The sequence below is a fragment of the Serinus canaria genome, chromosome 17 (assembly GCF_022539315.1).
Source record: "Serinus canaria isolate serCan28SL12 chromosome 17, serCan2020, whole genome shotgun sequence".
Taxonomy (NCBI): Eukaryota; Metazoa; Chordata; class Aves; order Passeriformes; family Fringillidae; genus Serinus; species Serinus canaria.
The window spans coordinates 1,353,638-1,376,084 of NC_066330.1; the positions used below are offsets into that span (position 1 = coordinate 1,353,638).

Here is a 22,447-nt window from a genome sequence, read left to right on the forward strand (position 1 = left end):
TTTCCCCAAAAACACTCACTGTAGGACAGTTTTTACCTATGGACTATGCAGGATGGCATTAAAACTGGACACCCTGCTGGGTCTGCACCAGATGTTTATTTGTTTTTAAAAGCAAAGGCAAGAAGTATCAATTTAGGAGGGATGTTGGTTTTTGGCACAGCATTGGAAGATATTTATGTATATTAAGGATTATATTCAGTTTTATGAATGTAGTTCCCCCCCAGATCATCTTACTTCTTGCTTCCTTATCCATACACATACATGCATAAGAAAGAGAGAGATGCAAGTTTTCAAATCTGATCTTGCTAAAACTTGTTAAAATGTGTTTTGGATGAGCAGGTAACTGGTTAACAAGTGCAACTGGGTGTGTGTTTTAACCTTTGATCTCTGGTGCATGTTCCTGCGTGACATTTCAGTGGCATGTATTTCTCCTCCGTCTTTTTAACTCTGGGTGTTTAGCTTAATAGAGTCATTTGAATGGATTTTTTTCCCCTGAAAATTTCTGTTTTCTGTGTTTAAAAAATAGCATTGACTATGATTATGCGTGTTCCCTTAAATACAATGGGCATGGGAGACCCTCCCAGATGTGTTTCACTAGGAGCAGACTTTCCATGTACTGTGGGCTTCCTGTAGTGTTCCCATGCCCTCGTGTTCCACATTTGACAGGTGTAAGGGGGCATGTTGTGATTCCTCTGTACCAAAGTTGCTGAACTGTATTGTTCAAATGGAGTCATTTATTATGTGGAGATCTTGTTAAGACTGTTTAATCTCCCAGCTGTAGGGTATTAATAGTCTTCACTGTAACATGGTTGGTTCAACTGTCTTTGCTCCCAATGTGACTGATAAAAGGTTGGAAATGTAATAATGAAAGCTCCTGTTGCATTCCTCTGGCTGTGTCAGTAAGTGGAACAGAAAGGCTTCATTCATCAGGGGGAAATTCAAGATAAATGTAAATTATTATAATCAATCCCAAAAATATGCTTGTATCAAATATACATAAATTTGTTGTTGTTCAGAACTGTTATTTGGCTTTTGGTAGTTGCAACACATTTCTGTATATGTAAATAATACTTTTTGCAGGCTGTTTTTTCCCTCTCAGGCTTGGCAGCTCCTACAGAGGTGGGTATCAGCAAGTGATTTATCCTGGCCTTGTACACAAGCACTAAAGGGGGTGACCAGGTCCCTCTGCTCTTCCAGCCATGGCCACATAATACCAGAATTCCTGAGAAATACTTTGTGCTGCAAGGAGGAATACATGGGCACTAGTGCTTGCCATATGAGTAATTGCTGATAATAAAGCCAAAAACACAGACCAAAGAAAGGTTAAGGAAGCAGAACAGAGATGTTCTTTGCATTCTGCTGCTTTGGAAATAAGTGGTAGTGGTATAATGAAAGGGAGAGGGTTGTTGCTTCTAATTAATGGAGGTCTGTTTGGATTAATAGTGGTTGTTTGGAAACTTTATTCGATTAGAAAAAGTTAAAATATAATAATTATGCATTAAGTTGATGGGGACAGTAATAAGCACATTCAACCCTTCTGTCCTGGAAGTTTACCTTTTTTCTTTTGGCTGTGTGCTCACGTAATTGGATTTCTTTGATATTTTGCATTTGATAAGCATTTAACCTTGCCTCTGTGGCTGTGTGAGACTCAAAATCCAGCAAGGAATTGACTTCATTCCTGGCTTTTCCCTGCAGTTCCCCAGGAACAACGCTCTAAATCCCGCTCAGCTTTGTCACCTTGCACCTCAGTGGGCTGGGGGCCCCTGGAGCCACCCCAAACTCTCACCTCTCTCCCTCCTCAGCAGCACACCCACCCGAAAGGTGAAAGTGTTCCCAGCACGCTGACAGGCCAGCTTTACACATCAGCTCCCAGCTCCCATTTAATTAAGCAGCTTTGCTTTCTTCCTCTCTTTCCCTCTCTCCTTGGCGCTCTCCTCTCCCGTTCCTCCTGCCTGTCGCCCCCTCTCCCGCTCCTCTCTGCGCTCTCTCCGTGTTTTATCAGCCCTAATGAAGCAGTATTCTTCATCGATCCTGCTGATTGCCAGCCCATTCCTTTTGTTTGTTGGCACCGAGCCATTCTGCTGCGCTCTGACAGCTCAGCTCCTCTAATTAGCTCTGTTGTTCTTTTCCCCATGTTTCACCACGTTGCAAGTTCAGTTGAAGTTGCCACAAACTTAATCCTTCCATTCCTGCCATAAATTCACATTCTTAAGCTGTCTTTATTGTAGAGAGGAGCAGCCTTGTGTGGGGACTGATCTCCAAGACCTTAACATCTGACCTTTTCATAAGCCCTTTTTCCTAAGAAATAGTGGCAATACAACTCTGGATTTCTTCATCATATCTGCTGTGCACCATTTTCTTTGAAATGAAAATTCAAGGCAATAATGCTGCTGCTATTTTCTGCATACTGCGTGTAGGGCAGAAGCACTGCATGCAATTTGGTGGCTTTCTCCTGGCAGGAGAATTTGAGGATTTTGTACCTGGGAAGAAAAATTTAAAAAACAAAACCAAAACAAACCTGGAAAGTCCCCGTCCCCCAACAAATATTTTTTTAAAACTTACGTATTCACTCCAGAGCACTCAGGCTGTAGGCCATGAACATCTCCTTTCTCTTGTGCCTCTTAAGGGAGCACGAGCTCTGAGAGGTCAGGAGCTGAATTGTATTCCCAACTTTAGTTGGATGTTTGGCCATTTCTGTTGAGATTAGTGTTGAGCTGAGGCAACAGATCTGACTCTTTTTCAGGCAGAGTTGCACTTTCTTAACAAAACACATGAAGCTGCTGTTATAGTCTGCCCTGGTGCTGCAAATTCCCTCATTTGACTCGCAGGGATAAGTTCAGCACAGGATTCCTCAGTAGTGTAAGCTGGCACAAACACAAACTTTGAGCTTATTCCTTTCCTTGAAATAAGGCTTGTTTGCTTGTGGAGATCCTGGTCAGAAATCAAGCTGAATTTCCATACAGTAGAAGGTGATGGATATGTGTGTGAGACTGGATTGGCAGCAGCATCATCTTCCACAGAAAAGCTTTGGATTTTACTTACAACAGAAGTCTGACTTATTACCAAGAGTGATAATGACAATATGGTTGGCGAGGCTTTCTGTTCAGCTGCTGGAAGGAAACAAATTTTTAGTGAAGAATGAGCTGAGTTTTTCATGTTAAAACATTTATCTTAAGTGCACATCTTCCCTGACAGCCTTGCACAGGAGTCCTCCCCTGAGAGCTTGGCTTCCTGGGAGCAAGTGGCCAGAAGGGTCAGGGTGTCAGAGCTGAGCCCCAGTGCCAGTGCAATGTCCAGAGCACATGGACATTCCCAGCTTTTCTCTCACCACTGCTCAGGGGGAAGCTCACTCTTAGGGGATCTTTTCTCTCAAATTCAGCCCGTACCAAACAGGACAGGGCAAATAGCAATCAGTGACAAGCATGTATGTTTGGTTTGCAAGTCCTGGGGCCATGTGGTTTATATTCATCCTTTAGATTCATTAATGTATCCACACTCATGTGTAACATTGTTGTGGCACAAAAGACACAGCAAGGCCCAGTGGAAGATCCCTGCAGGATACTGGTGGTTCTCCACGTGTTGTCTGTCTGCTGTTGGATCAGTGTTTGATGAGATGTGTCTGTGCATGTCACAGGTTCGCCCCCCAAGACCTCATGTGGTTAAGAGGCCCAAGAGCAACCTTGGTGTGGAGGGCCGGAGGACCTCAGTTCCCAGCCCAGAACAGTAAGTACTGTGCTGCTCTGCTTCTCTCTACTTGCACCAAACAGCATGTTCAGACCTGGGACTCATCAAAGGAGACATTAAAAATGCTACAGATCAAAGTTAGATGTTAACTAAGAAAAAAAACTATTAAAAAATTTTTTTGGAACATTGTAGAGAAAATGTAAAAAATTAAGTAACCAAAGTTCGCTTATGGAAAAATTGCAGTTTGCCAAGTTATGTGCACTCTGATCAGTCTCTTCAGTGAAAGTTTTCAGGTTTAGGAGGTTTGTTAATTTCTTTATTGTTTTGGTTTGCACTTTTCTTTCAAGGAAATTGTAAGTTCCAGCCCTGCAGATGCAGTGTTCTTGCCATGCTGTAGCTGGAGGATGCAGAACTGTTTATTTGATAGTGATGGCAGAAGGGGCCGTGTCTGACTCTAGAGTGCCTTAACAGGACCGTGATGTCTGAGTGAGCTCTGTGGTGAGGGTTTGTAGGGCTTCACTTTGCACAGTACCAGCAAATTTATCCCCCCTTTAGCTGTGCCAGTGAAGGAGGAATGTTCCAAATCATCTGTGCTGCTGCAGCCCACTGCTCCTGGACAAACGGTGTTGGTTTCCAGTGTCTCACTTGTGCATGCCAGTACAGGCATGTTCTGCTGCCTCAGGGAGGCTTTTTCAGGCACTTTCACTAATGTCATTTATCCCTTGCAAAGATGGCAAGGGGTGTCTGCTGCAGTGCCCGAGTGGAGTTAGCCATGGGCCCTCAGGAGTGACCCTGACCAGGGACTGGATGTTCTGAGCTGTGGATGTTCTGAACTTGCCAGCACAGCCCAAACATACTGGAGGGGCATCAGTGCATGGATAGCTCTTTCCAGCCACGCCACAGTAGGGGCATACTCTGTCTTTGGCCTAAACTGAATGGTGATTTCTCCCTTGTACAGGAATATTTGTCCATTTTACAGTGGAATTTGGTTGCCCTCTTGTGGAGCAGATGCAGCTCCTGCAACGAGCCATGCTGGCCCTGCACAGAGGTTGCGGGGATTTTTAAACTAAAAGCATTTTTTAATATTTAATCTGATGACTCGCTGCATTTAGGTGGAGGATAATCCTATGGAGGATTCTGCATGTTTGGGTTCAAAAGCTGTTGACATCCCAGTGTTGCTTTCTGCTAAGGTGTATCTTCAATTCCTGTCACTATCCAACAGCAGATAAACATAAACACGAATGGTAAACGTACCAATACTGCAAATATATTGTATTTTAATTATTTTATTTGGGGCTAGTTTATTGTTGCTAGTTTTAGTAAGTCTTTACAGCTCAGCTGCTTTCACAAAATACAGAATTTTCATTATGTTTCCCACAAAATTTGTTTTTTCTGTCCCAGTAAAAAGTAATCTTTGTATAAATGTTCTGAAATGGAAATAAGAGACGGGTTGTCTCTTTAAAAACTCACACTCTTTTCTCTCTCTTGGGTAACATGAGAATCAGTGAAACACCAAAAACTACATTTTCCCTTGTTTTATCTGGTAGCATTGATGGTTAGGAAATTTATGCCTTTAGTTACATGAGTTAATTCGTTTTATGTGTGTAAAAGAAAGGCATTGTGTTGGGGATGTCTGTGTCATTTCTAATCAGTCTTCAGTTAAAGCACAGGGGCTCAGGAGCAGTGACTGCAAAGGGCACCCAAATCATGGCTCAGTCTCTTGTTAAACCAGTGTGTTTACAAGAGCAGGGGGAGCAGCCCCTGCTGGGACAGCTCACTGTGGCCCTGCAGCAGCCCCGGGGCTCGGCAGAGGAACTCTGCGTGCCTGGCACTGGGAGTGCCCTGGTGGGCACAGCCCGGGATTTGGGATGAGCGTGGGGCGGTGCGGGATGGGACAGCCCGAGGGCAATGCCAGCCGGGCTCCCGGGGCCCCGCTGCCAGCCGGGCTCCCGGGGCCCCGCTGCCAGCCGGGCTCCCGGGGCCCCGCTGCACCGCTCTCGGGGCTGGTCAAGGGTTTCCATGGCCTCGGCAGGAGCTCTGACCCTGAGTGTGCAGGATCTGCAGGAAGGAATTCCTGCAGGAAGGAATTCCAGCGTGGGTCTGTGCTGTGGTCTCAGGTGCCAGGTAATGCCCTCAGTCCCAAGCCTCCTATCTCACAGAGGCAAGAAAAAGCCCGTGCATCCAAATCCCTCATTCTCTGCATTTTACTGGCTAAGAGGGACAAACTCTTTAATTCCCTAAAGCTCTTGTGTAGCTGTTCTTTAAAAAACTATGTCAATAAAAAATAATTCTTCCTTAAATCTGCAGAGCCCATTTTAGGAGAATAATGACAAGTCCGTACACCCCTTTGTACCATAATCTCAATATTCAGGAAAAAGCAATACCATAATAAAATAAACAAAACGAATTTTCTTATAACCAGAACATCCTTTAAAATTATTACAAAATTCTCCTTATAATTCCCATATCCTGCACTCCCCTTTTTTATATATATTTTTTTTTCTATCTCAAGTACATTTATGTGTCAATTAAATTTGAAATATCTACATTTGTCAGCATTTCATTTTTGGCCAGCGTGATGTGCTGCTGATTTGTCCATGCATCCTGACACATGAAAAAAGCTCCCGAGATGCAGATCTTCCTCATTAAAACGGAGCCCCCGCTCCGCGCTGCTGCCGGCGCCGTGGAGCGCGTCCCGTCCGTGCGGCGCCGGGGCTGACACGGGATTTACCGAGCGGCAGCAGCGCGGGCAGCCCCGGGGCCGCAGTGGCCCCACCTCCTTCCCATGGACACCTGTTAAAGGAGAGGGGAAAGAAAGCAATGCACTGGCTTTAACTGGACTCTGCAGACTGTGATTTGCCACCACTGGCCACAGCCACTGCCACCTGTTAGAGACTTTTTATTAATCAGCTCTGACCTGACTGTGAGTAAACATTCGTTGGCAGTGGCAGCTCGGGCCCTCTTGGGCTGTTGGTTGCAGCATCCAACTTCTCTTTTCCTGCCCTAATCTTTAAGAACTGATTCTCAGTTAACACTGAGGAAAGGAGCATATACACCTTGCATTTCATACCAATCCTTGGACAGCACAGGTTTCATTCTAGAGTGAAGCAGTTTCAAATGTGAAAAATAGATACAAGTAGGAACTGGTGCCCTGGAGTCAGCTCCTCTTGTGCATCAGATTAAATGTCTGTAAAGCAGAGAGGGAGATCTAATGTTTGCCAGAGCTCAGAGAGCCTGAGGAGCCAAGCTGTCTGAAGAACAGAGAGGTGCCCAGCTCTGTAGGGACCATGGTGGGGAAAGGGGGTTTCTGTATTGTCCCCTGCACCGTGGGGTGTCTGCAGTCCCTTCCTTTGGGCACCTCACAGCACCCTGCCCTTGGCATAGGGGTTGTGTTCTGTGCCTGGGCAGCAGAGCTCAGCATTCCCTGCCGAGCTCTGCTGTGCAGTGAGTCGGGGTCAGGATGATCTGGATCTCTGGAGCCCCTGGTTTCTCTCCTCAGGAGCTGTCACTGTAACTCGATAACTTCCTTTTCTCTTCCTGTTCCCCAGCCTCGTAAAGCCCATGCGACACTATACAGTCTTCCTCTCTGAGGACTCCTCTGATGATGAATTTCAGCAGGAAGAGGATCCTGTCTCTGGCTTCTCTGAAAACTTTTTCTTCTCTGCTCCTTTCGAATGGTCTATCCTTTACTCTTTTGCTGTGTTCATGCCAGTTTCCAACAGTGGGTTTGCATTGCTCAGGGCACCTGCTTCTGTACTGGGATTTTGGAAATGCTCCTGGGGTCTCTGTACAGTGCTTGATGAATGACCAATATTTCTTCTGCTTGTTTGTCTTGATGTTGAGCAGCATGAAAAAGCATCCTCCTGCATGAAACACTGCAGCACCACACAGCTTTTGGGCTTCCATCAACTCGAGCTCTGTGGGATGTCACCCTGCCATTTGTCCTTTGTTCCAACATGCTGCTTGTCCTGTCCAAACCTTTCACCATTCATTCTTGTGGTGGTGTTACTGTGCTTTTGGGTTGTCCTGTGAGCCTTGTTCCGGTGTCACCTGTTTGATCTCAGCCTGTCTGGTCTGTCAGGTATCACATCCCTGCAGGTGACCTCTGAGGGCATTGAGTACCATCTGACAATTACACAAGAAGCAGGAAGTTTGTTTGGTCTATTTGTGTCAAGCTTTTGGATTTGTAACTTGTACCTTCCCAAGGCTCTGTATCTCTCTCTTGAAAGACTGTGTTGAGTAGCTGAGCCATAACTGCTCATTGATGCTGTGGCTGGAGGGTTCTGCCCCTGCCCACCGTGCCCAGGGTGCCCATGTGAGGTGAGGGGAGCCCTGCCAGCTGTGGGTTCAGCTGCACTAAATCCCTCTTGCTGCCTATTTGAATATCCCAATCCCAGCAGGCAGCTCTGAGCTGAGCCCTCACTGAATGTCAGCAGAGGATTTGTTATTTCCTAACCTCGCCTGCTCGAGGATTTCTAGAGGATGAAAGGTAGATAAATTGCATGGAGTTGCACTCATTCCTTTAACAATGCAGCCACTGATTTGACCAGAACCTGTAGGAAGAGGGGCCAGGGTAGCGTGAGCTGCTGCTTCAGAAATGGACATGATGCCACAGGCAGGCATTTCAGGGCTGGGAGATGGGCAGTGCCAGTCACAGCTGAGCAGCTGGAGCCTGGCAGCCCCAGCTGGATCAGGCCAGGCTGCAGAAGGAGCTGCCAGTGGGACAGAGAGGTCTGCAGCTGCTAAAATTAAAATCCCTTGTGTGCTGCAGACAGGTTCAGAGGCTGACAGGGAAGAAATCTGACTGCAGGCAGGTGGGATGGGGAGGATCAGTAGGAAAGGGCCAGGAAATGTTTCCATGCTCCTGTTTGGGGTGGAGGAGACCAGTTTTGTTTTCAGATATCCCTTGGGGGGTTACAGTGTGACCTGGAGAGATGTGAGACTGCCTTGAGGCTGTGTGCTGTCAGTCTGCCCTGTACCTGCAGTGTCCCTGTCCTGCTGCAGGCTCAGTGCCTGCTCTGTGTGTGATGGGGAGGGAAACAGGCTGGGCTCTCTGAATTTGCATGATATAGATGTATTATGATAAAATGTGGAAAGGGGAGAAGAGTTCTTCCATAGGATGTGTTTTTGCAGGTCTCACAAATATTTTCTTTTAATTGAAAGCTTGTTTAAATGCCACAGTACAACTGGCTGCCAGTCAAGTGCCAATCCCCACAGCCATGTGTGGCACTTGTTGTTATTAATTGGATGCACATCGTGCTGCTGTTCTCTGTACACACACCAAAATGCAAATGTGCTGGTTCCGTTTTTTGCTGAGGTATGTGCAAGAGAAGCATCCTGCTAACTCAGCCTTGGCTGGTAATGTAAAGGAGGTGTCTCCATAATGGATTGTGGTGTTTCTTGATAAGATGACACCAATGAAATCATTGGAACCTGCACAGTGTTCCCAATTATTGCAGGAAAACACTGAGTTATGTGGTGTGCTGAGTTAGCTCAAAACCCGAGGATGTCAGAGCCTGCAGACACAGGGTGCAAAGGCCGTGTCCAGCCCGAGGGGAGCCCAGACAGTCAGCATGGGGAGCTGGTATCCCACTATCCCTGCTCTGAGAACTCCCTCCTCAGCCTGGCTGTGCCTGCATGACCACAGCTTCCCTCTGAGCACCTCCCACTTGGCTCGTGCCCTTCCGAGCACCCTCGGGTGCCAGGTCCCCTTCTGCATGTCCCCCTGCCCTCAGGCACTGCTCACAGCCTGCTCTGCATGGGGGGCTCTCTGAGCTATATTTGCCACTGGGGAGATTTTGTAACTCATCCAGCTCCTTAGGAAATTGTGTCCAAAGAATTAGAAACATGGTAATTTGCAATGTGATTTTTGGTTCTGTGCCAGGCCTCAGCCGTACCGGGCGCTGAAGGAGTCGGACAGTGCCGATGGGGAGGACGCGGGCAGCCCGGAGAAAGCCAGAGAGCCGCTGCCCCCAAGCCCTCTGCTCTCCAGCAAGGCCTCAGAAGTCAACCTCCTGGAAGACATCTTCCCCAGCTTGGAAGTCGAAGCCCAGCCCCAGCCCCTCAGCCAGGCCAAGAGCCTGGAGGACCTGCGGGCACCCAAGGAGGAGGCAGAGCAGCGCTGCTCCTTTGAATACCAGGTCGGGGGCTTCCTGTGTTCTGGGGGAGGCACAGAGCTCGTTCTGAGGATCTTTTTCATATTATTGGGTAGATCCTAATTATAATTGTCATTGTCATCATCATAATCTGTTTTCCAGGGATTTGCTTATGTGCTTGAAAATTAATTTCTGAATTAAGAAATGGCTGAAACGGGACTCAGCGATAAGTAACTGTTTCCTCTGAAGCCTTTGCTTCTGAAGGAGGGAATATTTGCCCTGTTCCTCAGAATCTGTTTGTCCAGTGGCCAGAGTTATCTTTGAAGTTGATGGTCGGCAGTGAGAATGAATAGTCGGTAATTTTCAGGTCCCCTCAAAAATTTTTTTTTCTTTTAATCTGGCTGTTTTGGTCTAAGCATCATTTGAACAATCCCCCTCTGAAGAAATGGAATTGTTTGTGAAGGAACTTTGCTCAGAAAGTGTTAAACTAAAGCAGGCTCCAAGATCTTCATCTGACATTAAAGAAGCAAATGTCATTTCTACTTTATAATATTATTGATTTTAGTGTTACATTCAGATATTTCATTTGTCAACTTATTCCATGCAGCAATTAAGGCTTCTCAGCTTCTGTGCCTTGGACACGGGTGTGTGCTCCTTACTGGGCTCTGACAGATGCACAACATGTCCCAGCTGAACAACCCCGTGGCAGCAGAGCTGGAATTGGAGCTGCAGAGTCCTGGCTGTCCTTCCTGGCCACACACTGTCATCCCTCTGCACTGCTGGCAGCCTGGGGACTGATCCTCTTTCCTCACAGCAGCCTGAACTCACTTCCTGCTCTGTCTTGTGAGGACATCAGTTAGAGTTAATGTTTGTTCTGCTCTCTTGCAGAGAATGGATCTTGGTGTGTCTGAGAGGAGCAGGATTGTGCCAAGCATGAAGCTGTCCCACCCTTACAACAAGCTGTGGAGTATGGGCCATGATGATATGGCTATTCCCACCAAATATTCCCAAAGCTCACCGGAAAGACCCTTGGCTGCCCTGGGTAACATGCCCCCCATCACCAGGAGACCCCAGAGCAGAGACAGCGGTCTGGCTCCTACAGAAAAGGATGAATCCAATCCTTCCATTCAAGGGAACATCACCATTCCTAGGCCCCAGGGAAGAAAGACTCCAGAACTGGGGATCGTGCCACCACCACCAGCGCCCAGGGCTTCCAAGCACCAGGCTCCAGCCGGGCCAGCGGAAATCCTCACCCCTCATGGGCGCAGCCACTTGGTTTCAGATCTTATCGCAGAGCCCTTTGGGGCTGGCAGCGTGTCCTTAAAGCCCGAAGCGCAGCAGTCTGTGAATTGCTCCTCCCGCCCATCGCAGCTGCTGTGCGGTGCTGCCGGCAGCGCTGAGATGCTGCAGCCCGTGCGGGTGCAGGCGGAAGGTGCCGGGAACGAGAGCGAGCTCCTGCTGAGCCTGCTGGACCCGCTGAGAACCACGGCCTGGCCGGGCAGGGCCCCGCAGGGCTCGGCCCCCGCACCCACCTTCGGGGCCCTGCCGAGTGACTTTGTGCCTCCTGCAGCTGCAGCGTTTGCCCAGCCCCTTGGCTTCCCTGCCCCTGCTCCGCCACCTTTTCTACAGCCCTCCCCCAATCCGTTCACCCAGACGCTGCCGGGAACCCTTCCAGTGTCCCTGGTCAGAGCCCCCAGGGGCTCCTTTACCCCCTCCTTAGGGCACGCGTACAGCTCCAGCTTCATAACCCCCACTGCTGGCTTCTACCCGCCGCAGAGACCTCAGCCCCCCATGGCCACGCTCTCCATGCCAAACCTGTTCAGCCAGGCTCCAGCTGTGCCAGCAGCTGGCTCCTTGCTCCTGCAGAGCCACAGCCCTTCTCCCACCAGCTCCCTCCAGCCAGCGTGTCTGGGTGGTCCCTCCAAACCCCCAACGTTACAGGTGGGCCAGCCCAGCACAAAAGTAGATCCCAAACAAGCCCTGGCTCTTCTGGCCAGTGAACCCCCTCTGGTCCCTGCCAGGCCAGCCAAAGGCTTGGAGTCAGTGTTACTGTCCTCAAAATCTGAGGAGACAAAAGATCCATTTGAAGATCTGTTAAAAAAGACCAAGCAGGACGTGTCACCCACACCAGGTAAGGTGGAGCAGCTCAGAAAGCGATGGGAAACCTTTGAGTGACATGCCCCATGGCCTTGGTGTCCTTTTGGAAATGACAGAGGGATTTTTTGGTTTTTTTGAGCCAGCATAAAACCAAGCATTTCTTTTAAGGAAGGCTGAGCCAGGACCGCTGCAGGACCATCGCTGAGCTGCAACTCAACACAAGAGCTTTTTGCCCACAGGTCAGAGTCCCCCAGTCCCAGTCCCTGACACTGCTCTCACTCCCACCACTGAACCCTGGGATCCCTGCACTGACCAAAGCGTGAGGGGAGGTGGGTTGGGTTGGGTTGGGTTGGGATTTCCACACACAGCTTTTCAGGCAGCACTACTGATGCACAAGTTACTCCCTCCCTGTGTTTTCAGTCCTTGGTACACCTGGAGCTTGACACAGCCCACTCTGCCTCTGGGAATGGGCATCAGTTTTTTTGGCATTACACAGAGATACAATACACCGTTTTGTTCCCACATGCAAAATGCAGCAAACCAGCCCACAAGTCACTGAACTGCTCCATTGGTTTCTGTTTGTGCTCATTGAACCCCAGCCTCTCCTGGAGCTGTGCTGTCAGATGGACTTTGGTGGCACTTTTGACTCCCCCCCACCCCAAACACCAACAGCCAGGGCAGAGTTGTCACAGGCCTGGAAACCACAGCACAGAGCAGCTGCTCAGGGATTGGTCCTGCATCTCTGTTGGGAAACTGGAAACACCAGCAATTGTTTTCATTTTTTGACTTTGATTTTGTTAAATACGTCAGAAAATAGAGGCCATAAAGAGTAATCTAGTTCTTATATATGTGTATCTTAATATTATCTATCAATATTATAAATTGCAGTATATGAATGGAATGTAACAATATCTTACTTGATTATTACAAAGAAGAGAAAAAAAGTGGGGTATCAAGGTTCCCAGCTCCTGAGTGCAGGGGAAGGCCAGTGTGCTGAGGGGCTGAGGGGGATCTGGGCTCTGTGGCCCCGCTGGAGCCTCGGGCTGGCCCCACGAGGCACCGAGCACAGGGGACGCTCAGCTGGGTGTTCTGAGCCCCCTCTCTGTGTTCTCCAGACATTTCACACGGGCTCAGCATCCCCAGGAAAGCTGCAGTCTCTGATCATTTCTGTTTCACTTCAGTGGTGCTTTTTTGGTTTGTTTTGTATCTGGGCACAGTCTGGTGTAAAACCTGTCACTCTCGCAGAGGGAATCACGTCACCATTGAGCCTTTGATAAAGGAAATCATCTTGGACACATGGGGAAATTCTTGTAAAGCTTTATCTGATTTCCAATGTATCTATTTTATTCATGTTATCTTGGAAGTTTTCTTACTCTGGGGAATGGAATGGCTGTCTGTGTTCGAGTCTGGGCAATACAAAAGAAAAATAATATCTGAAATGCTGCCGGTTTTGGGAAGACCACAGTATTCCAGGAATATTCTGTTTCTGTACAGTGCTGTTCCTCTGACAGGCCATTCACTTGGATTTGTATTTTCTTTTTGTGTTGAAAGACAGATGGGTTTAGTATTGAATAGTAAAATATTTAAAGTCTAAGATACCAGTTCCATTTTATTTGGATAAAGGATAGAGTTCAGAATAAGAATTATATATGTTATATATAATTCTTATTCTAAAATATTATATATCTTATATATAATTCAGTCCAGCATTTCAGAGCTCCTTTGCAGTGAGCTGGATGATAAAACTTTCTGAATTATGGTGGATGTGAAGGGGCACTGGACAATCCTGCCTGTGCCAAGCAGGGCTCCACAGGCCTTGTTTAAACTCAGTAATGGCACACAGTGATCCCACACTGAGGAGCCCATCACAGATGCTTTAGACCTGTCAGGAAATTCTGTCCCACTGCAGTTCATTTCCATCTCTGGTTACTTTGCTCATATTATGGATCATTTGCTAAGTCAGTTTTGGGGCACTGAAGAGTATTAACACCCATTTATTCACTCTCACTTTATTTAACACCTCTGAGACCCAGGAAGACAAGGAGTTTGTGCCTTTCCTCATTTCTGGAGCAGTGTTTGCAAGCAGGAGACTTTTTTAGGGGTTTCTTGTAAAATAGGAATTGAACTATCCCTAGGACAGCATTTAGGGATTTTGTTGTCTATTTAAACCCAGGAGTGCCTTAACATGATTCATTCCTGATAGTGCCAGGTATAAATAGTTTGCTTATCTGAACCAGTTCTGGTTCAAGCCTAGAAGGAATCTAGGTGTTTTTATTAATGCAGTATAAAAAGTGTTCCTGGTCTTACTCACCAGTGACTTTTCCATGTTCCTGTACTTGCCCTGTGTTTGCTATCACTTTGCTTATTTACAGCCATAAGAAATAAGTTTATTTTAAAAACAAACAGACAAGACAAACCTCTTCAAAGTTTGTGGTGCATCTGCTGCTGCGCAAGAGGTGAAACCAGTTCTGTGTCTTGTTCACTCTGGGTGGAGGCTTCAGAGTCCCTTTTTCCTCCATTCCAGTCTCTTTATTGCCCAAAAAGCCAGGGATTAATGGTAAAATGCAGCTCAGCTCAGTGAGCAGAGGTTTCCCCAGCTCCTTCCCGTGGTGTTCAGCAGCTCTGTCGTGCAGCTGGGCAAAGCTCTGCACCCTGTGCTCAGGGCTCTGGGCTGTGACAAATCATCACAAAACAAATCCTTTAACCCTGGAGAGCCATCACAGTTTGTAGCTTTGCAGGGGGTGTGGCACAGGCCATGATCAGCCATCCAGACAGCAAGGTGTTCTTTGGGGAAAAACAGTCACAAGTCAACAACCAGGTCTGGTTTTAACCAAATTTTATTGTAAATTTCTTTTGAAGGATATTCTAATTATTTACAAATTATAAAATTTACAATTAAAAAAGAAATCAGGATCATAATCATTAACTACAGCAAATCCAGTTTTGTGAAAAAATATATTCAAAAATTAAATATCAAAAGAAAGTTAAGTTCATTACTGAAAAAAACAAAACCACCTTCCATAAATTATTTTGCAGAAATGTTCAAGACATTGACAGAGTATTTTAACACCTTTGCTAATACTGGCTTTGGGTGCTTGGGATGCAGTCCCGAGGAGCTGCTGTGGGGCACGGCCGGACCTGCCGGGGCTCCAGGGGTTTGTACCTGGCAGGGAAGGGCAGGAGCTGGGGGAGCTCTGGGACACAGCCCAGAGCCTGGAGGAACTGGGGCTCTTCTCCATCCTGCTGCTGCCTCATCTCTGCACAGAGTAAACACCAGATGTGGAGAGGAGCAAAAAAGCAGGAGCAGGACCTGCCCTGGGGTGCTGGGGTACAGCTGGCAGAGACCCCCAGACCCCATGAGCCCCCCTGAGGTTACTGCACCCCCCGGGCTGCAGGAAAGCACAGTGGCCTTTGCCAGGCAGCACAGGGGCCCCAGGGCTGTGCCGAGCAGCCCCACTGTCCTGGCACTGCTCTGCTGCCCTGGAGCCTCCTGTGCACAAAGCCACAGGAAAACCCCCCTCACCTGCTCCCAAAGCCCCACTGCCACAGAGGGAGCGGGCAGTGCCACTGGCTCTGTTCCCAAAGTGTGCTGGGCCTCCCGAAAGAGCAGCTGGAGAATGCCCAGAGCAAACCAGTGACAGGAACAGTGCCAGCAGAGTCACTGCTGAGGAACAGGGTCAGCCACAGAGTCCCACCTGCAGCCAGGGCATCCCTGTCACTGCCAGACACAGCTGGGATCTCACCTTTGACTCTTCTCCACTATTAGAGGGAAAGAGACCTCACTGGCAAAATATTGCCTGTCTCCCATTCCTGGTTTTTTGTTTTCTAAAATTTTCATTTTTCTGTCAGCAGCTGCCTGTTGCAGAGACCTGTTCCTACACAGACACCCCTGTTCTTAAATGAACACATGTGAGCAGTAGTTCCATGCCCCTCCCTTTGCTTGGAATTACAGAAACATTTACAGCTACAGTAGAAAAAAAAATCCAAAAGCAGACCAGAATAAACAGCATTTTCTTGTGGCAGTGAGCTACAGCAGGCAGGCTCCCACCCTGATTTTTAAAAGTATTTTGGACATTAAAAAGCAGACACTGTTCTAAAATATTCCTTATTGATAGTTGTTGTGATTATCCTGAAACACTAATGACTTAATGCCTTACCTGGCCTGCTGTGCTGCATTTCCTTCCACAGCCTCTGCCACATTATGCTAAAGAAGAAACAGCACATTCAACAGCTAAAACAGTAACACAGGAGAAGTGAAGCCACAAAATCAAACCCCTTTTAGTGCAGTGGAAAGCAGATCTGTGTTACCCCAACCCTCGTTTGGGTTAAAAACTGGCTAACTAAATTCCACTCTGCTGTGCCAGCAAGCCCAAACCTGTCCAGAGAGGTCACTTCCAGAACTCTTTCTTTCTCCCCTCCTCACCCCAGCAAGTACCACCTGATGCTCAGCCCCTGGCCATCACAAGGGTCAGTTCCATGGTCCAAGCTACTTGGGAGTGGTGGAGCTGGATCAAACAACACAAAAACATCCTCCTCCCACAAAGGTTAAACTGTAACTGGCACCTCAGGATCAGAAAGGCACTTCACATATTCCTATGGTTTCGTCTGGTCTCGGGGAACGCTCCAGCAGCCATGTCCAGCACAGCCCAGTGGGACTCACTGCCATGCCAGCTCTGGCCCAGCTGGAAGGGCAGCAGCTCTAGGAAGGATTTCCCAGCACTCACTCACCTGGCTTTGCCTTGCAGAGGAGTCACAGGTATGTGTCTTTTAGAAAAAGCCTTATTATTCACATTATTTCTGAATACAGTGGTTCAATTCCCGTTCACTGGACCTGCCTCGGAGGTTTTTCTGCTGCCTGCAGGAGCAGGGGCCCAGCCAGCTCTGTCTGGTTCTGTGTCCCCGCTGTGCCACAGCCGCTGCTCCCTCCCCTGGCCCTCAGCAGTGGAGGTTTTGCTCCCCAGCGCTGCAGCTTTCACAGCCAGAGCAGTTTGCTAGGAATGCTTTGTGGGCTGAGCTGCAGTGAGCAGCCCGTGGGGCGGTGCCAGCGGGCAGTGCCTGAGGCCGAGCAGCAGCTCAGGCTCAGGGCCGTGCAGAGCTGTCCCCCCCAGCGTGAGCCCGGGCTCAGATCAGCCGCTCGGTCGGGGGCATCTTGATCACGTTCCACATTTCCACTCGGGCCCCGTCCTTCTCCTGCCGGCTCGGGCTGTAGGTTCCCTGAGTCGCTCTCCTCCTCTTCATGGCAATCGCTGTGGCTACAACCAGTGCGAGGAGCAGGGCAGCCCCCGCAGCCCCGACTGCTCCCACCACGGAGGAGTGGCTGAGGTGCGCCCACACTCGCTGCTGTGGTAGAACAGGGAGTTACTCAGAGCTTCCACCAGGACGCAGCTGCATTTCACACCCTGGGCCCAGCCCCCGGTGCCTCTCTCAGCTGCACAGTGCTGACAGTGGTGCAGGGCAGGAGCTCCTCCTTCCCCTGTCCCACGGAGTGCAGGGAATGCACAGGAGGCTGGTGACCCTTTTCCTGCTCCCCTCTCCCCTCCATACACACCCAAAGTCCAGCATCTGGCAGCTCCAGCACTGGCCCAAAGCCCCGGAGTCCTGCCCCTCCCTTCCCCACATGGTACCCATGGGAATGTCTAACAGCACCAGGGCATTCAACACTGATTTATACAAGGATTTTGATAATCCCTGACAATTCCCTCTAACACAGGGCTGTCACAGGGAGGTCACAGCTGCTGTTGCTGTTGAAGACTCTGAAAACCTCACACGCCTGAGCTGAGAGAGTTTGAATGTTTTTCAGCTGTTGACAAAACCAGAGCAGAACACACAAACCAGCCACGACCTTCCCAGCTCCTGAGTGGGACTCAGGGAGCTGAGCCTGCACAGGTGCCTTGGGTCACCCTGCCTTGGAAAGCAGATTTGATGTGCCTCTCCTGCCTGGGAGGGGACAGGAGCCAGAGCCACTTCAGCTCCTGCTGAGATGAATGATGGCCAGCCTGGGGCAGGGCAGGAGGGAGGGCAGAGGCTCCCCGGAGCCATCGGGGTGCAGCAGTGCCAGCCCGGCCGGCCCCGCTGCCCGCGTGCGATGTCCGTTCTTGGTGAGCGGGGCTTAGGGGAACGGGGATGGGGTGGATCTGCCGCTGCCAGGGCTGGAAGAGCTCCAGCTCCAGGCAGACCTTGCAGGTGCAGGTCCTGGGCATGGCAGGGCCTAGATTAGGCGCTCTTCGGGTGGCACCTTTAGGACACTGTCCATCTCCAGCCGAGCTCCTGCCACCTCCTGCTGGCTCGGGCTGTAGGTCCCCTCGGACTGGCGCCTCTTCCTTGCCGTGAGAACCATGAATATGAGACCAATACTGAGGAGCAGCACAGAGCCACAGGCTACAGGGACAGCTACTTCAATTAGTGGGGAGGGGAAGAGAGCACCTGGAGTCCCTTTCTGTAAAAGAAATTAATGGAGAAACAATGAAACCCCAGTGGTTACAAAAACTGCAATAACTGACCAAAATGGTCAGATTAGAGGGAAAAAGGTTTTTAGAAAAGCAAAAAAAAGCACTTTTCACAGCAAGACAGCACCTTAAGATGTAAAGGCCAGTTTACTCAACATCTACAGTGAGAGTCTTTAAAGGTGCCTTCTTATCAATATCAGACTAAAACACACAGGTGGCACTGGCAAAGTTGTTGCAAAACAAAACCAAACGAAACCAATCAAAAAAAAAAAAAAAAAACCAACCAAAAAACAAAAAAACCCAAAAGAGAACAAGGAAAAAAAAACCCACCAAAAACTTTAAAGTTAATGCAGAGTAATGTGAATTTTCAAGCAGGGGAATGATACTAAAAAAAAAAGTTCAGTGATGCCTTAATGCCTGTAATGGCAAAGCAGAGAATTGATTAAGCTGTTAAACTGTGAAATAGAATTGCAGAACTTGCAGCAGGAAGGGGAAGATGTTGAAGAAGTCAGGACATGGATGGGAGATGGAGATGATAAAAAGCCCAAGTACTGAAGAGAGAAATGAGAATTCCCTAGATTCTAGTGGAATCAAGGATGGCATGGAAGACAACAACATAACTAAAACAACTGTAGAATTTTTGTCATGAAACAAAGCTTTAAAATTACAGTAAGCTTAAAAATAAGATATTTCTTATTGCTAACAATGGTATTGGCCACTTTACAGCTAAAACCAAAATAATTCAAGCTGGATTATTTACAGATTTTTGATGCCATTCAGTCTGTGCTCATGTCACAGAGCAAAGAAGGAACATTCCCAGGGGATCTGGCAGCCCTTCTGCCCTTTTCAAATGCCTGAAGTCCAGGTGGATTCCCCGAGCCCGTCCACACCCGAGCGCCGTGCGGGGTTAGTTCCAGACCATGCGGGTTAGTCCTGCACCACCAGGGCCCAGCAGGGGCCCTGGAGCTGCTGCTGGGGGAGCAGAGAGCAAAGGGAGCTCAGCTGAGCTCCAGCTGTGCCTGGTGGTGCCGAGCACCATCCCCTGCCCCTCCCTGCCCCACCAGGGGCCTGGCTGCGCAGGAGGGAAAGGAAAGAGTGAAGAAAAACAAGGGGAGGGTGATGAAAATGAATACAAGGAATCCACAGATATATCCTGGGACAGAGGAGATAGAGATGCCTGAAGGAGTCTGTGCATGCAAACTGGAAATGTCAGGGTGACCTTGGCACGTGCATTAGAGCCCTGGGTAACAGCAACAGCAGCAAACCCCGCCTGGCACAGAGCCCTTTCCATGCAGGATGGGTTAGTACATTCCCAGGTTACCCAAAAAGCTGCCTGTCCATGCAACAGCTTCACAGAGAAAGCAGGGGTATGGATCCCATCTCCCCCCAGGAAGGACCCCAGCCCCAGCCCGAACACTTGGATTATGCACACGGGACGGCTCAGCTGGGCCAGGGCAGCAGCAGCTCAGGGACAGGACTCAGCTTTTCACACAGACCTGAACCACACTTGGCCTGACTTTATCCAACTTCCCTTCTCCAAACATCCATTCCTATTCAGATGATCTTTGGAGAGGGAAGGTGTTTAGTAACTCTTATCCAAGATAAAACACCAAATGAAATTCCCCTCTCCAGGAACCTGGCTCAACTGCAGGAGTTGGATTTCTCTCCAAAGAGTTGTGAAATCTATGGAGATGTGCAGAGACAGCCCCAAAAGCCATATGGCAGCACATGCAGATACTGAGGAGCATTTACTGCAGTTGTTTATGTGCTGGAGACCAATAAGCAGCAGCACTGCAGAGAAAAAAAGCCATTGAGGATTGGCCAGCTGTGTTTTAGGCAGGACAGAGCAGGAAGGGCCCAGCAGGGCCAGGCCTGTGCTTACGTTGATGTCGCAGCGCTCGCCGGTGAAGCTGGCGCTGCACACGCACTCGTATCTGTTCTCCGAGTCCTGGCACGTGCCCCCGTTCTGGCACGGGTTCGGGTCACACTCGTTTATGTTGATTTGACAGCTGGAAAAGAAGGGTGTATTAGAATTGTCATATATATTCTTGTGCCATAGAACACACAAAAAAGCCTCTTTTGTTTGAAAAGTGCCCATTGCAGCTTCTCCAGGTGTTTTCTCTGGAGTCAAACAACTTGAAATTCTCCCCTGTTCACACCAACCCTCCTGTTGTGGTTTCTATGGGACTGAGGCCAGCCCTGGTCTCCAGCACAGCCTAGTGTGCTTGAAAAAACTTGGAAGCAGTTCTCACTGTAAAAACTGGTAGTTTTGCACCAGCTGGATGATCTGAAGCCTCCCTCTGCTCCAAGCAACAGCTCGTGTTCCCCTTAGGAGCAGCTGTTTGACTGGCACAAGGACATGGAGGAGGGTAAAGCAGCACTTACTTCCTTCCAGTGAAGCCAGGCCTGCAGGAGCAGTTGGCTCCCCAGCTCTCGGTGATGCACCTGCCACCGTTCAAGCAGGTGAAGTTCTTGCCACACTGCTGAGGAGGGAATGGCCACCTGGGAGAGCAAGGGACAGCCTTTAGAGCACTCAGGTTCTGGGGAAGGGCAGAGTGTTCTGGGGCTCAGGCGGAATGGGGCTGGCAAGGGTCAGCCAAACACAGTGCTTGGTATTTCTAGGAAGAGGTTTGACATAAGTGAAAAAAGGAATAATCTCAGAAATCATCTGTAACATCAGAGTATTTTTTGGATCATGCCCTGGGAACACACAGGAGCTCTATCAGTACTCAGCCAGGCCCCAGGAAGGATAATGCCAGTACCAGGTAACTGTCTGTCCCAGCATGCAGCAGGAACAACAGGAAAATCATCCTGGATAGATCAGATAACTGAAATGCAGCCATGTCAGTATTTAACTCTGTGTTCCATTTGAACTGGCATAAGATGTTTTGTTTTAAATCAACACAGGAATATGGCAGAGGGGAATCAAGTCACAGAGAAGATGAACATCTTGGGGAGTGCTAGAGGGAAATGACAACAGGCCGGAGTATGTGCCCTTCAACCAGCTCTGAAAGGTAGCATGGGGATAACCCACATCAAAAGGAAGGATCCTTATCCTGTACAAGGCTGAACCCCTGTCAGCGAGGGTTTGCACCCAGACAGCACCTTCCAAGTCACAGCAGAATTTAGGTTCTTTACCTATGAGATGCTTGCAATGAAAAATTTTCCCAAAATGTCCCAAAGTAAAAGTCCAGTTTATCTGGAGGCTCCTCTGCCCCCCGTATCAAAGCAGCCCCAGCACTTACTCGCAGCGAGGTCCGGAGTACTGCGGGGGGCACTTGCAGGAGTAGCCGTAAACGCCATCCACGCAGGTGGCTCCGTTCAGGCACTGGTGCCGCACGCAGTCGTCCACGTTGATGTCGCACCTCTTCCCGATGAAGCCCCGGAAGCACTCGCACTGGAAGTCTGCCACGGCATCCACGCAGTTCCCATGGACGCAGGGGCTGGGCTGGCAGTCGTCGACGTTGGCCTCGCAGCGCTGCCCCGCCCAGCCCGCGCTGCAGCCGCAGCGGAAGGAGTCGAACAGGTCCTCGCAGGTGCCACCGTTGAGGCAGGGGCTGGAGGCGCACACGTCGGCCCCGGAGCAGCCCAGCCGGACGCTGCCCGGGCCGGCCCGCTGGAACTGCTCGGCCTGCGGGTACGGCTGCTGGGGCGGGAAGGGCAGGAAGATCCCCCCAATCTGCACCTGGCCCAGGCAGCCAGTGAAGTTCTCGGCCAAAACGACCAAGGCGCCATTCTTGAGGAAGTCCAGGTTGCCGGCGCTTCCCTGCAGAGTGACGTTCACCGAGCCGTCCCAGCGGAGCAGCCACCGGGAAGAGAGCGCGGCCGGCTCCTCCATGGACACGGAGACGCTGTGCCAGGCCCCATCCGTGACGGGCTGCGGGCTCACGAAGCTGACACCCTCGACGCTGTTCCCGCTCCTGATGTCAACAAGCAGGGAGGAATTCTTAATGGCCACCTGGAGGGAATCCACCTCTTCCACAGCCTGAAGCAAAACAGCATCTTCATCTCTGGTTCTGAAGTCCATGCGGAAGCTGCTCAGAGTTCTGGTCACTGATGTGTTGGTGGTAAATTCTATGGCAGCATAACTATTAAATGTTGCATTAGCCAGACCTATAAATAAAG

General features: G+C 49.3%; 2 protein-coding genes across 18 annotated transcripts in view; one reads left to right on the forward strand and one right to left on the reverse strand.

The window, feature by feature from the left end:
- The window catches only part of DENND1A (DENN domain containing 1A), a 147,205-nt gene extending 133,733 nt beyond the window's left edge, over positions 1-13,472 (forward strand). For 6 of the 10 annotated variants that reach the window (XM_050980844.1, XM_050980845.1, XM_050980847.1 and 3 more), the window contains 3 exons: positions 3,635-3,723; positions 9,569-9,824; positions 10,668-13,472. In XM_050980844.1, the coding sequence (XP_050836801.1) occupies positions 3,635-3,723; positions 9,569-9,824; positions 10,668-11,954 (1,632 nt within the window). In that variant the 3' untranslated portion in view covers positions 11,955-13,472. The other 4 variants (XM_050980851.1, XM_050980852.1, XM_050980848.1 and 1 more) reach the window with 3 other exon arrangements.
- Positions 13,473-13,579: 107 nt separating this feature from the next.
- The window catches only part of CRB2 (crumbs cell polarity complex component 2), a 62,404-nt gene continuing 53,536 nt past the window's right edge, over positions 13,580-22,447 (reverse strand). For all 8 annotated transcript variants that reach the window (XM_050980841.1, XM_050980838.1, XM_050980837.1 and 5 more), the window contains 4 exons: positions 21,568-22,435; positions 20,708-20,824; positions 20,205-20,331; positions 13,580-18,312 (listed from right to left, as the gene is read on the reverse strand). In XM_050980841.1, coding sequence (XP_050836798.1) covers positions 18,085-18,312; positions 20,205-20,331; positions 20,708-20,824; positions 21,568-22,435 — 1,340 coding nt within the window. In that variant the 3' untranslated portion in view covers positions 13,580-18,084. The remainder of the gene's footprint in view (positions 18,313-20,204; positions 20,332-20,707; positions 20,825-21,567; positions 22,436-22,447) is intronic.